The following is a 17,431-nucleotide window of genomic DNA, read 5'->3' as shown; positions in this document are numbered from 1 at the left end:
GGAGACAAGAATAACAGTGACCTCATTGTGGGAGTTTACTATAGATCCCCAAGCCAAACGGAGGACATAGATGATGCCTTCCTGGAACAGATGGCCAAGCATGCAAAAGGAAGGGAGATAGTAGTAATGGGGGACTTCAATTACCCGGATATTTGTTGGATGTCAAACTCAGCCAAGAGCATAAGGTCAAACAGATTCCTCACTGGCCTTGCAGACAACTTCATTGTCCAGAAAGTGGGAGAAGCAACAAGAGGAACAGCCATTTTAGATCTGGTCCTAACCAATGTTGATGACCTGGTTAGTGGGGTAGAAGTGGAAGGATCATTACGCGCGAGTGATCATGCTCTTCTGAAGTTTACTATACAGCGGAAAGGAGCAGCCAAGCATACTAGGACTCAATTTCTTGACTTTAAGAAAGCCGACTTCATAAAACTTAGGGAAGTGCTGGGTGAGATCCCATGGACAGTAATACTAAAAGGAAAGGGAGTTCATGATGGCTGGGAGTTTGTTAAGAGGGAGATAGTAAAAGCACAACTTCAGGCAATACCAATGAGACGGAAACATGGAAGGTGCCTAAAGAAGCCAGGGTGGCTATCTAAAGAACTTTTAACTGAGTAAAGATTAAAAAAGGATGTGTACAAAAAATGGAAAAGGGGGGAAACCACCAAAGAGAAATTCAAACAAATAGCCAGCACATGTAGACACAAAGTCAGAAAAGCTAAAGCACAGAATGAACTCAGGCTTGCTAGAGAGGTTAAAAGCAACAAAAAAGGCTTTTATGGGTATGTTCGTAGCAAAAGGAAGAACAAAGAAACAGTGGGGTCACTCAGAGGAGAAGATGGTGAAATGCAAACAGGGGACACAGAAAGGGCTGAACTCCTCAATGCCTTCTTTGCCTCAGTCTTCTCCGATAAAGAAAACAATGCCCGACCTGAAGAATTTGGAGCAAATGATTCAGCAGAGGAAACACAGCCCAGAATAACTAAGGAGATAGTACAAGAATACTTGGCTAGTTTAGATGTATTCAAGTCTCCAGGGCCAGATGAACTGCATCCAAGAGTATTAAAAGAACTGGCAGATGTGATCTCAGAACCACTGGCAGTCATCTTTGAGAATTCCTGGAGAACAGGCGAAGTCCCGGCAGACTGGAGGAGGGCAAATGTTGTCCCTATTTTCAAAAAGGGGAAAAGAGAGGACCCAAATAATTACCGCCCAGTCAGTCTGACATCAATACCAGGGAAGATTCTGGAGCAGATCATTAAGCAAACAGTCTGTGAGCACCTAGAAAGGAATGCTGTGATCACCAATAGTCAGCATGGATTTCTGAAAAATAAGTCATGTCAGACTAACCTGATCTCGTTTTTTGACAGAATTATAAGCCTGGTAGATGAAGGGAACGCAGTGGATGTAGCCTACCTTGATTTCAGCAAGGCATTTGACAAGGTGCCCCATGATATTCTTGTAAAGAAGCTGGTAAAATGCGGTCTTGACTATGCTACCACTCAGTGGATTTGTAACTGGCTGACTGACCAAACCCAAAGGGTGCTCATCAATGGTTCCTCTTCATCCTGGAGAAGAGTGACTAGTGGGGTGCCACAGGGTTCTGTCTTGGGCCCAGTCTTATTCAACATCTTTATCAACGACTTAGATGATGGACTCAAGGGCATCCTGATCAAATTTGCAGATGACGCCAAATTGGGAGGGGTGGCTAACACCCCAGAGGACAGGATCACACTTCAAAACGACCTTGACAGATTAGAGAACTGGGCAAAAACAAACAAGATGAATTTTAACAGGGAGAAATGTAAAATATTGCACTTGGGCAAAAAAAAAAATGAGAGGCACAAATACAAGATGGGTGACACCTGGCTTGAGAGCAGTACATGTGAAAAGGATCTAGGAGTCTTGGTTGACCACAAACTTGACATGAGCCAACAGTGTGACGCGGCAGCTAAAAAAGCCAATGCAATTCTGGGCCTCATCAATAGGAGTATAGCATCTAGATCAAGGGAAGTAATAGTGCCACTGTATCCTGCTCTGGTCAGACCTCACCTGGAGTACTGTGTCCAGTTCTGGGCACCACAGTTCAAAAAGGACACTGACAAACTGGAACGTGTCCAGAGGAGGGCAACCAAAATGGTCAAAGGCCTGGAAACGATGCCTTATGAGGAACGGCTAAGGGAGCTGGGCATGTTTATCCTGGAGAAGAGGAGGTTAAGGGGGGATATGATAGCCATGTTCAAATATATAAAAGGATGTCACATAGAGGAGGGAGAAAGGTTGTTTTCTGCTGCTCCAGAGAAGCAGACACGGAGCAATGGCTCCAAACTACAAGAAAGAAGATTCCACCTAAACATTAGGAAGAACTTCCTGACAGTAAGAGCTGTTCGACAGTGGAATTTGCTGCCAAGGAGTGTGGTGGAGTCTCCTTCTTTGGAGGTCTAAGCAGAGGCTTGACAATCATATGTCAGGAGTGTTCTGATGGTGTTTCCTGCTTGGCAGGGGGTTGGACTCGATGGCCCTTGTGGTCTCTTCCAACTCTACAATTCTATGATTCTATGATTCTACATGAATCAGTAGTGTGATGCAGCAGCAAAAAAAAAAGCTAATGCTATTCTATGCTGCATCAACAAAAGTATAGTGTCCAGATCAAGGGAAGTACCACTCTATTCTGCCTTTGTCAGACCACACCTGGAATACTGTGTCCAGTTCTGGGTATCACAATTTAAGAAGGTTGTTGACAAGCTGGAAGGTGTGCAGAGGAGGGCAACCAAGATGATCAAGGGTCTGGAAACCAAGCCTTATGAGAAGCGCTTGGAGGAGCTGAGTATGTTTAGCCTGGAAAAGAGGGGATTGAGAGGAGATACGATAGCTGTCTTCAAATATCTCAAGGGTTGTCACATGGAAGAGGGAGCATGCTTGTTTTCTCCTGCTCTGAAGGGGAGCTTGAAGTTGCAAGAAAGGAGATTCCACCTAAACATTCGGAAAAACTTTCTGACAGCAAGAGCTGTTTGACAGTGGAACAGACTCCCATGAGAGGTGGTGGACTCTCCTTCCTTGGAAGTTTTTAAGCAGAGGCTGAATGGTCATGTGTCCTGGATGCTTCAGTTGAGCTTCCTGCATTGCAGGGGGCTGGACTAGATGACCCTCAGGGTCCCTTCCAACTCTACATTTTCTATGATTCTGTGATTCTATGATTGTATGTGATGTTAACTGTCATGGCTTTTACCAAAGAACCCTGGAGATTCTAGGTTGTGGAAGCTGAGAACTCTGTCACAACAATCCCTTGGCCCTCAGGCGCAGAGCTATAATTCCTAGAGTTCCCTGGGGCAGATAAGATGAAGCTTCCTTATGCAGACTCAGACCAATGGTCCCTTGCACTAACTGGCAAGTGGCAGTGCAATTTCAAACAGGTCGTGTCCCGTTCCCCCCCCCCCAGCAAGGGTCATGTAGCTCAGGGGCAGAGCACGTGCTCTGCAGGCAGAAGGTCCTGGTTGAATTCCCCATCTAGGTAGGACTCTGAACTAAGGGCTCTGAACTACACAGTTGCTGCCGGTCAATGTAGTCAATTCTGGTTTTTTTTATTTTATAAAATATTTATTGCAATTTTTAAACAACAAACAAACCACCAAACATATAAAACACCATCACCATACAAACAGAAAAAGTCAAAATGAAATTAAGAAATAAGCAAAGAATGAAACAAAAGTACAGATAAAATACAGTTATTCATAGGTCATATTTTCATAATCTTTGGACTTCCTCACATCACCCTCCCCTGCGTTCTCAGTCACATAGTTATAAACAGCAATTTATTACCTTATTTCAGTTCTTATTTTATAAATCTCAGATATTATGTTCCAAATTTTAGGTAACTTTATCGTAAATTAAACTGCTTGGCTTGAACATAATGTTGCTTCAAATTTCATCATTTCCTTAAACATCACTTATTCTCATATATCTTAGAACAAAAATTACTGCTGCCGTGTTACTTTCAATCGTGCATTCTCCTAGCATTCATACAGTTTATAGTGTTTTTGTAAATAGTCTTTACATTTTTTCCAGTCCTCTTCCACCGTCTCTTCTCCCAGGTCTCGAATTCTGCCAGTCATTTCAGCCAACTCCATGTAGTCTATCAGTTGCGTCTGCCATTCTTCCAGTGTGGGTAAATCTTGGGTCTTCCAGTGCTTTGCGATGAGTATTCTTGCTGCTGTTGTTGCACAATGTAGTCAATTCTGACCTAGATGGACCAGCAGCCCAATTCAGTACAAAGCTACGTTCTGCATGCAAGGCATATGCTCCACCACTAGAGATCTTGCACGGACACAACATTCTGCATGCTTCAAGCTTACTGGAATCCTGGGAGTGGGGTGGGTGTTCATATTAATCTTTTCTATATGCATGACTTGATTTTTTTCTTTTTTTGTCTGTAATGTGTAGAGTGTTTGTTTGTTTGTTTGTAGCTGCTAAGACAGGGTGGGGTGCAACAGCCCTCCTGGCACTCTCATTCAATACTTTTATTAATGGCACTTCCCCCAGCCTTTTTTGTACAGAGTTTAGAACAACGTTAGTGTGTATATTTTAAGACTGTGCCAGCAAACTACAGCCACCTCCTCATTTGCAAGTGATCATTTGCATAAATTGCCAGTGCTATTATTAGCTTGCATTTATTTTTAATGCTGGCTTTGAGCAGTTGTTGTACAGAAGACTCTTGAGTTATGGGCTTTTCTCAGAAAAAAAAAGCTATTACACATGCTAGACAAGCAAGATGGGGTTGTGAGGTGTGGGCAAGATTATGAAATGAACAGGGGGGAAGGAAAGCCTGTTGACTAGGAAGGTGTCAACCTGGTGGACCAAGGCCAGTTCAGGGTTGATCGGTTAGTTATTTGCATATGTTTCAGTCACACCCATTCAGTCACTGACCAGACCCAGATCTGCTTAGCTTCAGCAAAGTGGTGGCTTCATAGGCTTTCCCACCATCACCTGGTTCTACTTATGCAGAAGTAGCTCTTAAAGAAAGACTTGAGAAGTGAGAGGACTCAGTGGCAGGGCACATGCTTTGCCAGAAGAAGGTCCAAGGACCTATCCTTGGCACTTCCAGTTTAAAAAAATGATTAGAAACCACTTCTGAGCCTCTCTAGGGGAGGGATAGCCAACAATGTTGTTGAACTACAGCTCCCATTATTCCTGATCATTGGCTATGCTAGCTGGGGTTGATTGGAGTTGTAGTAAAAAATGACTGGATGGCCCCCTGTTGGCTACCCTTGCTCTAGGGCAGGGGTCTGCAACCCACGGCTCCGGAGCCGCATGTGGCTCTTTTACACCTTTGCCGTGGCTCCGGGGTGGATACTAGCGAGGGGAGGCGCATTGTGCGCCCCGACACTCCCCACTGTGGCGGACGCTGTACTGGCTGTGACGTCGCATGGGGGCGGTGTGTGGATTAGTCACGCACCGTCCCGACGTCACCTTCCCGCCCGCTGTCAGATCGGAGGGCAGTGGCGCGCATGCAGGTCTACGACTGCGAGGAGGAAGATGACGTCCCTGTTTTGGACTCCCGGTAGGCCAATGGTTTTGCGGCTCCCAGTTTTTTTTCCTTCGGAAACTGGTCCAAGTGGCTCTTTTTGTCTTAAAGGTTGCAGACCCCTGCTCTAGGGCTTCCTATGCTCAACCTCAGGCTGGAGTCTTCAGCACAGTTTTCACCACCACACCACTTCAGGCACAGCTCCCACTGCCACACCAGTTAGCCTCAGCTGCCTCCAACACAGTGCCAACTCTGCATGTACATAAGAAATGTATACATTTATAAATAGCTCATTGTGCAACACCCAAGCTGAGCTATCAACTTAATATTTTTGGAAAGCAAAAAATGAGCTGAGACACATGCCTTCCGTATAGAGAAGCTGAATTTGGACACTTAACCTCCTGGCCTTCTTGTGGTTACAGATGCAGCTGCTTGTCTTTCGAGTATAGAATACAGAAGGACTTCATTGTAATTAACAAAAAAAAAAGTGCTGTACCAGGAACTTCAAGACAGCTGTTTTCTTACTGGCAGAAGACTCGTGACATTCAGAAAAACTATCGAGGTGTTTGCTTTCACTCCCCTTAAGCTCTTATAAAGCTTGGCAAGGGTCTCCCCAAGAATGGTCCATGGAATTTCCTAAGCCTGTGGTTGATTCATGCATTCTGTTGTGTCATCTGATGAAGCTTGCCTCCTGAATTCAAGCTCCATACAAGTTTTAGGTGACATAACTGGTTTGTTTGTAAGGCTCTTTACAACCTACTGGCAGAGCTCCTAACCCAGGCCTGCAGCAGGGTTCCTAATTCAAAGGATCAAAAGGGAGGGGGAGGCTGCTATATCCTAGAAGGGGACTGCATTAATTCCCTGTGCTAGTCAATAGGTCAGCCAAACCCTTTTCATTTCAACCAAAAGCTGCCCCAACCCCTGCTGTCCCAGAGAAACTACTTGCTGTTTTCCAGATGGGAAAAACGAATTAGTCTAAGCCAGTGTTTTCTTTAAAAAATGTTTAGGGGTACTCTCATTTTCCTACTCATATTGAAATACTGCCCCTCAATGACGCCAAACTTAGATTCACGTCCCCCCAGCAAAAAAGCACTGGTCTAAGCTATATTTGGAGCAGAAAAAGTGGTAATAACATGGCAGATGACCGAGGTGGATAACAGAATGTAATACTTTCAGACTACTGCTTTCAAATGGGGGGGGGGGTCTCCCTGCAAGTAGAAAACTAACGTAGCAAGCTCAGCTAGAGCACCTCTCTCCAAAGCTATAGTTCTTGGTTTTTTGTTTTAAAAAACCATGCAGGGATTTTTTCTTATTAATGTGAAGGAGCATTCCAAAATGGTAATCCCTGTCCTGAAGTCTGAAGTGGTACAGTCCACTTGGCCCCCTCAAGATGCTGCCATCTCATTCTGCTACATGCAAAGACAAGGTCAAAGGCTTTAACACTTTTATGACAGTGCTGTTTTATCAATCAATACATATCATATTAGCTACACAATCCTATTATGATTGTATGAAACAAAAGATTCCCATTCTTAGGTTAAACTGGGGATCATGCATGTAAAAAATAAGAGGGACAGAAATGCTAATATCTGTCATTCACTGAAGATCTACCTGTCTGTAAACTTGGTTTTCTGAAAACATATTACTGAAACATCTTATCACGACTCTAAAACAAGGTTCTAATTCCTAGGCAATGTTGTGTTTTCTTTGCTGGTATTTTCAAAACTGCTTTGGAAACACTTTACAAAGTCATCAGTGAATCTGATCTTTCTCAGCTCTTTCCACTACATTTCGCAAAATATTTTCTTGTATGCCTGTTTTACCACTAACTTTTTCCTTTGCCATGCTTGAATTTAAGAGCTGTTTTCATGCATGACTATTGGCACTTGGGTGGTGATAACCTGAAAACAAAAATGCATGCACATTCAATCAGATATGAAGGGCCCATGCTTTTGAAAATGGTTGTTTTCCACCTTCATAAAAGTAATATATGCAAGCAGCGTCCTACTCCTTTCCCACTCGTGGCTGACACTCTTATCTAACATCACATGCCAGATGTATACCTAGTTACTTCATACTTGGGAAACTGTGGCAACTAATAGTTAAACTTCTATGAAACAACTCTCGGACTCTCTGCCCTCTGCATGAACTCACTCAAAATGCCCACAAATTGGGTCAAGTGGGCTTCCATATTTGCCCATGCAAAAACTGAACACCATTGCTGTGATGCAGTGGCTGAAGATGTAGTCCAACCAGCCAGCCTGGGGAAAGAGGGAACTGTCTGGAATTCAGAATTATTTTCTGAGCTTTAAAAGAAACTAAAACGTTATATAATTCTATGATTCATTGGTGGTTTTCAAACAAAGGTTGGGTGGCCATCAATCAATCAATTTATTTAATTTTATTTTTTAATTAAATTTGTATACTGCCCTTCATCTGAAGACCTCAGGGTGATTCACAGCATTAAAATACAAAATAAAAACACAAAACGTATAATAAAAACAAGAACAAAACAAAACAGACCCATCACACCCCTCCCCAAACACACTGAAAAGGACATAGAATGCTAATCAGCCAAGGGGATCTTTAGCTGTGATTCTTGCATTGCAGGGGGTTGGACTAGATGACCCTCGTGGTGCCTTCCAATTCTACAATTCTCTGATTATGTTTCCAGATCTGGACATTACCCATCTTTGTTAACATAGCAAAGTCTCACTGCTAAGCAAACAACACACTAACAGATCAACATACACGCCAACTCAGAGGTAAGCCCCAGGTAAGTGTGTATATAGGTTTACACCCACATCACAAAATAATTTTCTCTTTGAGCTACCCAAATAACCAGCACCTTGGTCAGCAACTAGCTTTGCCAGAGGGCCACTCTGAAAAGGGAGTGGGGCATGGTCTTCCCAAATGCCTTGCTGCCACTGCACATTGCCACATCTCTTTCTGTAGCAGGCAATAGAGAGGGACATGAGGCAAGGTGTCAGGTTATAGCCAGGGATAACAAAATACTCACCCTTAGCAAACAGGTTCACGTGAAACTACTTTTGCATTTGTTGACTTTAAAATAAGAAGACCCTGTTACTAGTACATGAATTACAAGCAGGGGCCATTACAAGAGGAGGCACTGTTAAGGGAGGAATGGAAACCCTTTGTAGAGTATTCGAAGATATTCGAAGAAGTGTAACAGTCAGATAAATTTACCAGTAGGACCTGAACTGTGAGCAGCAGTAATAAACAATTAGATACTAAGCTGAGTGAAAGAGGGTGGCAAAGAATGATATGCAGCAGGACAAGGAGGAATTGAGAAACCATGGAGAGGTGGGAGGGGGATGGAGTGAAGACACACCAGATAGATGAGGGTAATCAAAATTTGTATGTATTAAAACTTTGGAAAAATATTTTTAAAAAAACAAAACAAAACCAACAACTGACAACAAAGCATTGTCTAGAGACCCATGAAAATATTAATCAAATTTTACTAGCAGAACTCTTCAAAATAAAACAGGAACATCAAATGATACATCCAAAATTATCCATACAATATCTTGTGCACAGGCTCAGTATCTTACTGTTGGTAAGTGTGGTGGAGTCTCCTTCTTTGGAGGTCTTTAAGCAGAGGCTTGACAACCATATGTCAGGAGTGCTCTGATGGTGTTTCCTGCTTGGCAGGGGGTTGGACTCGATGGCCCTTGTGGTCTATTCCAACTCTATGATTCTATCTTAGAAAATATGAAATAATCCAAACAGCCCTATAAACAAAGGTCTCTCTCTCTCTCTCTCTCTCTCTCTCTCTCCACAATCTGCATTCCAGCTTTCATTGCCTTAGACTATTTACTCTCTCTTCATTTACATCCTCACTCCATGAAGTTTGGGAGACAAAGACTCAAAGGCAACTCCCTTCAAAATAGAGACTTGCAACTCAATACCTTCATCACATGATCTAAGATTACAAAAGTTTAGAGTAACAGAAAACAATCCACAGGTATTCATTAACCCATTGAGGAGCTTTGTTCTCCTTCGCTTTAATATATCCCCATGGAAAAACCACGTTAAACCTTCTGTAATATAGCTATAGCCATTTTCAATTTTAGGCCATCATTAATGCACATATATTTTCATTTCTGTGCTAATTATATCAATTATACTTAACAATTCTTACCTAAAGAAGCTCAGACCATCCCTTCCACAAACACTCCGGTTCAAGATGGCTCTTGCTCAAGTTGTGATGCCAGATGTGACCCCCAGGTTCTGCAGAACCCAATTACTGCTATTCTACGCTTATTTTTCAATGAAGAATCACACTTGCTGAAATCAGAGGGAGTTATATCTCTGCTTCCATTTTAAACATCAGATATTGTGATGCTCCCCACTTCACAAGGCTCTCAAAGGACTCCATTTTTATTCTGAGTAATCAGAGGGGAGGGGGGAAATTGCTCTATGTCAGTGCTAGATTGCAATAAATATTTAGCTCAGGGCACTGTTTTATCAAGAGGCAAATAAACTGGCAGAAGTTCAGAGAGGAGCAACAGAAACAATCAAGCAGCTGCAGGAGCTGAGATAGGAGAGAAGATTAAAGAGCAGGATACTTCCAGAAGGGTAACCACTTCCAGAGGGGCAGCCTTGTTATCCTGTTGCTGTAAAAGTGACCAGGAGTCTTGTGGCACCTTTAAGATAGATTTATTGTGGCATAAGTTGTTTTTGTGGGCTGAACTCCACTGGTGCATTAAGTCCATGAAAGTTTACTAAAGTTTACTACACCATGATAAATCTGGCAGTCTGGAAGGTGTCATGACACTTCGTTGTTTTTGCTTCAAGGGGGTGCTCCAAAGAACCACGAGAATGAGTGAGTTTTTACCTAGAAGTCTTGGAAAATTCTGTGTGATCCCTTGGACACATTTCTTCACACAAGTTTGGGGCCTTGATTGTGAAAACAGTAAATTCAGTTTAACAACTCTTCCTCCCCCTCCTCCTCTTCCTTTTTAATCTAATTTATTTTGCATGTTTGCAGTCTGCTTCTCAGCTTGGATCATCAACTGACCAGAAAACAAACCCAACTCAGCTGAGTCCTTGTGCCTATGGCCTAACTGCCAAATTTGTTTAAGAGTCAGAATTTGTAGTTGGTTAAAAACATGTCTAAAAAACCAGGACACCCTGAAAGCTGTTGAGCTTTTTTTTACAAAAATGCCAAAACACCAACACAGTTATTCGATTGACTTGCCTAAGATCCAGGATAAAGTGCCACATTTCGGAAATTCCCACCCCTGGGCGTCATTTCTGCCTTTGAAATCCTGGTAATGTCCAGGAAAATCTGGATGTATGGCAGCCCTACTAAACTGAAAAGAAAACCACAAAAAATTAACACAGCCTTCACCAACCTATGCCCTCCAGATGTTTTACAGCATGGCCAATGGTCAGGGATGATGGGAATTGTATTCCAACAACATCTGGAGAACCCACAGGTTTTCCTAGTCAGGAAAACACAGGAAGTATACAGAAAACAGTAGGGTGATCAAGACATAACTGAAAGCTATCCACCTAATACATCTGTTTTAGATATTTATTAACTTCACCTTTTTCTTTAACATGATTTTATGTACATTTGATTTTAATTGGTTTGTGTCTATTTTACTCCTGCTTTATATATAATTAAGTCTGTCGACCAATTGGAGATATTTCTGAGCAAGCTGTTTATAAATCTTCTTAATAAAATAAAATAAAGCAATGCATCACCACCGTGGCATCTCATGTTGACATCGTTCTTCTCAGTGGAATCATGGAGAAGCTTTAAGGAGGGGGGGTGTGGCCCTGCAGCTGTGGCACTCCAGATGTTGAGGGACTTCAATTTCCATCAGCCTCCAGCCAGTTCAGGGATGATAGGAGTTGGAGGACAGAACAACAAATATATTGAAAGCACATTCAACCTAAATTTAAAGTGCATGGTTTTCCCCAGAGGATTATGGGAGCTGTACTTCGCCAGGGATGCTGGAAATTGCAGCTTTGAGGCGGGAACTACACTTCCCAAGATTCTTTGGGGGAAAGTCATGCACTTTACATGTATGATGCAGACCTGCCCGTAGCCTGCAGTATCTGCAGTAGAGCCACACAAACTCACCCCCCTTTCTATCCCCAAGGCAGGCAAGCAAGAGGCATTATCAGAATGCCATACCCTCCAATGTTTTCCAGCAGAAAATGGGAGAAGTGTCAGCTGGTGTGCCGGCTGGCTTGGGCAGGAGCACGACACCCAAAGATGCGTGAATTAGCTGGCTGCCTACCCTGCTTTAGCCCCTACCTGGCAGCTGCTCACTCTCTTCCCTCTTTGCTTGCTTCCTCCACTTGCACTGCACCTCAAACCACCACAACAGCAGCAGTGGCTTTGGCAGAGGCAGAGACGGGCTGGCATGAGCGGCGCACATGTCTGCTCTGGTGGGAAAATGCCCCATCTCACCCTGCACACAAGGGTTCTGCTTTACAAAAGTTCCTCTGCTAAGCATAAGTGCTGGCTCCACCACCTCCTCTTCCTCCGCTTGGCAGTGGCAGTGCTGGAGCGGAGAAAACAGGGCATTCTTGGATGAAATCAGAAGCTGGGGTGGCTTCTGTAATCCCATGAATGTCCTGGGAAAATAGGGACATTTGACAGGTATGGAGTACAAAGACACAGCACTCGATGAGGGTGTGAAGAAAGGCTGGTAAGGGTATGTGGCTGAGGAGGGTGTGTAGCCTAGGGAGAGTGCCAAGGGCCTGATAAAGAGTTCCAGAGGGCCACATTTAGGTTCCCCAACCCTTATCTATTCCTTTGTTACAAGCATACAGACCTGAACAAAGAGCTCCAGATGCCTTGAGTAATGCAACATTTGCCTCTCAGCTAGCCATCCACTACAACGATGGGATATATAAGAATGGACAAGCCAGGTAGTACCCCTGCCCCCACTTCACCCCACCCCACCCCACCGTCTCATGTGTAGCCTTCTGTCTATGGCTTTCTTTCTCCTGCTAAGGGCTGCTTTCCTCTTAACTGGGCCTCAGATCTCCTCCTTCAAGGACAAAGCAAGATCAAGCCAGGGAGCCCACCAGGAAATGCACCACAAAGAAAGAAGTAAACATCCTCCTCCCTTTGTCCAGTTTCCTTTCTAGGATGTCAATCCCCAAAGAATTTGCCAGGACTGCAGGAAAGGCTGCTTAGGTTCCTGCCACAGCAAAAACAAAAAACCCCATGCTGCAGTTGACGCCTAGGGAACACAGGAAGCTGCCAGAGTGTCTTCACAAACTGGCACAGGCTCTCCAGGGTTTCAGACAAGGGACAGTCCCAGCCCTACCTGTAGATGCCAGAGACTGAACTTGGCTGCTCCTGAATGCAAAGCAGAGAGAATCATAGAATCATGGGACTCTGGAGCTGGAAGGGTCATCTACTCCAACCCCCTGCAAGCAGGAATCTCAACTAGAGATTCATCCATAACAGATGGCCATCCAACATCTGCTTAAGAACCTCCAAGGAAAGAGAGTACACCACCTCTTGAGGGAGTCCATTCCACTGTCAAACAGCTCTGACTGTCAGAAAGTTATTCCTGATGGTTAGCTGGAATCTCCTTTCTTGTTACTTGAAGCCATTGGTCCTACCCTCCAGAGCAGGAGAAAATGAGCTTGGTCTACCACTGAGCTATGGCCTTTCCATTAGCAGGGAAATCGACTGGTTGCCACAGGCTTCTTGCCTCATTGCCCCCAGGGTGCAGGGTATCGCACAAGTCACAAGACAATCCTTAGCCTGAGAAAACTAGAAATGAAGCAATATGAAGAGTCAGCCATGATTTAGGTCACAGTCCCATGTACAGTTTGATGAGTTTAGCAGTGTGATTCTAGTCAAATGTTCCTTACAGGGAAATTAACATGATTGCAACTTAAGGTTTATTTGGAAGCAAGTCCTACTGAATGCAATGGGATGCGCTTCTGAGTGAGTTGTGCAGGACTGCACTGCAGAGTGAGGCTTCTGAGAACATATAGATATAGATAGGACTGGACTTCAAATGGCATTTATAAAAAAAGACAAGCTGCAAGAAAACCTATTCCATGCAGTAGGATAGGGATAAGGAACCTCTAGGCTGAGGCCACATGCACCCCTCCAAGTCCCTCTATCTGGCCCTCAGGACTCTGTCAAGACCACACCGTCTTTCCAGCTCCACCTGCTACTGGCCCTGCCTCACACCATCGTGGAATGTTTTTGCCTGGTTGGAATGTGTCATTGATCTCCAATAATAATATCCTGCTTGCCTGGACATGTCATAGAGAGAGATGCGTGAATGTGTGTAGGAATGACAAAAAGGCAACATTTACCATTGCTGCTCTGCCCACTCCGAGCAGGTGTGCCTCTCCAGACTGGTGTTTTTTGCTACAACATGCCACTGATGCAATCACACTGCATTGGCAAAGGATCCATACTGGACACATTGTTCTGCTTTATTAGTTGCTCAGAGATGCCTTCCCAATGTTGCAGCATTATTGTCATCTAGAGGGACACTCTTGTGCTATAGCACAACAAAAGTGGGCAGAAAAATAAACCTGGAGCATTTGGGATATAAAAGAGAGACAGGATTTCAGCAGGAAGCTATGGAACATGTGCGCAAACAGTATTGAAAGTGGGATCACGAATAACTGCCCTGGTATTACTGTGAGCCTAAATCATGATGACTGCATCAAAAAGGGAGAGGCCCTGAGTGGCTGCATGCGCACGGGAGTAAATTGCCACTTGCTACAAGCTCTTCCGCATTCACCCCGTGCAGTGCTTGCACATTTAGGAGGACTGGAATAAATGGGGGAAAATTCTCAAGCAACGCTTCAATCAGTTTTAGGAACAAATAAACAACCATTTATGTTCACCTAATTCTCATTTCCATCCTGGTACTTTTGAACATTCATGCTGCTGTGATCATTGAGAGTTTTTCAACTGAATATATAATGGATTTTCCATGTTAATCTACGATATTTTATTTTTAAAAAAATATAAAATACTCAAATGTTTTCAAAAGTAAAAGATATAAAGTACTGGATTTCTAAAGTGTTGTTGAATATTTTATTAATCAACAATATTTGATTAAAAAAAATTAAAAACCCATTTTTTACACAACATTTTCAAATGTTTTGAAATGGAATTCAGATTCAGAACGCCCTCTGTTCTTCCCTGGTATCGATGTTAAACTCACTGGTCAGTAGTTACCTGGGTCTTCTCCCCACCCCCTTTTTTAAAAAAAAGATGGGGACAACATTTGCCCGCCTCCATTCTGCGGGGGCCTAACCTGTGTGTCTATTTTAGTACAACTCACAAATGCCAAGTCCAGAGCAGAACTGGCTAAATTGGCCAGTGCAGATGCAACTTTATTGTTCTCATCAAACCATGCTTCCTCTCTCGCTCTCAGAAATGTAAATATGTATGCCTTTCCTTCTTCTTTTTTTACACAGTCATGCTTCTAAGCAACCTAAGAATTCGTTCCACTCACAAAACTCCTTGCGCTTCCCCAGTCTCCCTGCTTTGCTGCTTTTGCCTCACTGTCTGAAACCCTTGTACCAAACATCACACCCTGAACCCAATGCATGCCAATTGCAACAAATAACTATGAGAAGCTCTTGAAGCAAGCAGGTAACAAAAGTGAGCAAATAGCACATCACTGAGGAAAAAGTGATCTGCTCTGGATCTATGAGGCGGCAATTGTACACCCAGTTTCTTGTAAGCCCCCTTGAACTCAATGGATAGATTGCAACCCTAGCTGGACTTACTGCCAGTGGCGCAGTGTAGTTTGCTAGTGCCTGGGGTGGGGCAAGTATTGCGGCCCCCCAATGGACTAGGCAGCTGGGTTAGGGGCATGTGCCAGGGGCATGTGTGGAGCCCATGTGGAGGGCAAACAGAGCCTGCCTCCAACAGGCTCCTCACCCGCTGCCTCCATGCACCTGCCCATTAGACAAACCCACCCGCTGCTGCGCCTCAGCTGCCTCTGTGCCTGTCATGGGGGCGCCCAGGGCCAGGCTACATATTGATCATACTTAAAAGTTATTAACTTCCTGTCTTCATCCATCCTGAAGATCTCTCCCAAAAGTTCCCTTCCTTGTTATCATCCCCTTTAAAATTCTAGATAGGATTGCACCTTGTCTCCAGAAGGATATCCTCATTGCAACAGCATTCCAGCTCATACTCAGGATGGGCAAGAAGAGAAGGCCAGGGGGGAAACAGCAGCACATTGCCTGTGCAGGCTGGGGTGCCACTGAAAGAGGGGTAAATCACAAAAGAGGCTGGCTCACTAAAGCAGAGGGGGAGAACCTTCAACTCCCATCAGTCCCAGCAAGTTGTAGTCCAGCAACATCTGGAGGGCCACAGATTTGCCAGACTCACCCTAAAGGCGTGGACCCTTTCACATGCAACTCTTTCTTTTCAGTCAGGTAGAATGGGCAATGCATTCAGTGCTTCACGGAACAGTTACAACGCCAAGCATTTAACTCTATTTCCATGCTTCCCAATAGTAGCATTCTGTGTAACTCAGTACTCTGCCAATTTACCACAACAGACAATGCTGACTAGAAAAGCTAGCTGAACAAACCGTTAATACAACTTAGACAATTCTGTGCCTTGCCCATTTTATCCATGCTGGGGACTGAAATCGCTGCTGACTTGTTTTAAGAATGTACATCCATAAATCCAGAGTCTGGCTGCGAAGGCATGCGTCGGAAGGCAGCTATGGCATGGCCAGGCCTGTCACAGGAGCCAGGCCACAGAGTTCTTTCTCTCCCACCACATTCAAGGGGCAGCATAGTGTCAGGCCATGCTTACCAGCTAGCGGTTTCCACCACCAACCCTTTGGGTGCATCTGTCTGCTTAATGTGAGAAAGTAGGAAGTCACAAGACAAGACGCACAGAAAACATCAAGAGCAGCCAGCTACCCGCAAGGCTGCCTGTTCCCGTTTTCTTCTCTTAGGCAAATAAAGCAACCTGTGTGAGCTGCAACGACTCACCCCTGTGGAGTCCATGCATCCAGGGAGCTTTCAGTAAAATCCTCGAAGGCAACGTCTCATCGTTCGAAGATAACTTCTCTCTCCCCCCCCCTTTTTTTTTTAAGAAGGAGGCAGTTTTCTTAAACCACAAGATTTACCGAGGTTCACAGAGAATGAGAGCGAGAGAGGGAGAGAGGGGCAGGCAGGCAGAAGGGGAGGGGCTGGGAAAAAGAAAGGCCCAGAGGCCGTATAGAATGACAATGGAAGGAAATGCTTTATCAGACTCAGAAAGACTAGCCAGCCAACTCTACCCTGGGAACAAGGGGCGGAGAGAAAAAGAGGCAGAGAGAAAAAGAGGCAGAGAGAGAGAGATCCTGCAGAAGAGAAAAAAGTTAGCCAAGCTGCTGTGGTCCCCTCCCTTGGCAGCAGATGTCCTCTCAAAAGCACCATGTCACACACAAGGCAGAGAACAACAATGCAACAGTCCACTCCGCTTTCTAAAAAAATAAATGTGAAAATAATAAAATGAGGTATAGTTTCTTTAAGAACCGCGAAGTGGGGAATGAGAAAGAGAAAGAGAGCATTAGAATCTGAACAGCATTTTTCAGACACACCCTCCTCCTGTCTCTCTTTCTCTCTCTCTCCCCGACTTCCATCCTTCCGAGATCTTGTGAGTCAAATGTTAGCAATGTGTTACGGTAATGTTACCAATGTGGTACGTGGAATCCGAGTTTATATCTAATAAAACACATACACATATGTTCAAGGAGAAAGAAAAAAGGATTCCCAAGTGGCACAACCCATCAAGACGGACCCCTGCCCAGTCCAAACTTGTGCAAAGGACGCGTTTGTGGTCCAGGCAGGTCCCCACCACCAAACTTCAAAATCTCAGAGCGATTTTTGTCAACAGCTTCTCTGTCCCTGGGTGAACTCTTC

The 17,431-nt window shown here is 44.2% G+C and overlaps 1 protein-coding gene across 4 annotated transcripts in view; it reads right to left on the bottom strand.

Annotated features, from left to right (window-relative positions):
- Positions 1-16,765, bottom strand: part of HDAC7 (histone deacetylase 7) — a 201,963-nt gene extending 185,198 nt beyond the window's left edge. For 2 of the 4 annotated variants that reach the window (XM_082207919.1, XM_082207920.1), the window contains exons 1-2: positions 16,517-16,762; positions 13,853-14,077 (exon numbers count right to left, since the gene is read on the bottom strand). Coding sequence is in view for 2 of the 4 variants with exons in the window: in XM_082207916.1 (XP_082064042.1) it covers positions 16,517-16,535 (19 nt within the window). In the remaining 2 variants the exon portion in view is untranslated. Of the gene's footprint in view, positions 1-13,852; positions 14,078-16,516 lie in introns of all 4 variants that reach the window. The other 2 variants (XM_082207916.1, XM_082207917.1) reach the window with 2 other exon arrangements.
- Positions 16,766-17,431: the final 666 nt, after the last annotated feature.

Source organism: Podarcis vaucheri (genome assembly GCF_965113315.1).
Source record: "Podarcis vaucheri genome assembly, chromosome: 2".
Taxonomy (NCBI): domain Eukaryota; kingdom Metazoa; phylum Chordata; class Lepidosauria; order Squamata; family Lacertidae; genus Podarcis; species Podarcis vaucheri.
Note: the sequence above shows the minus strand (reverse complement) of the source record. Positions and strands in the feature narration are given on the sequence as shown.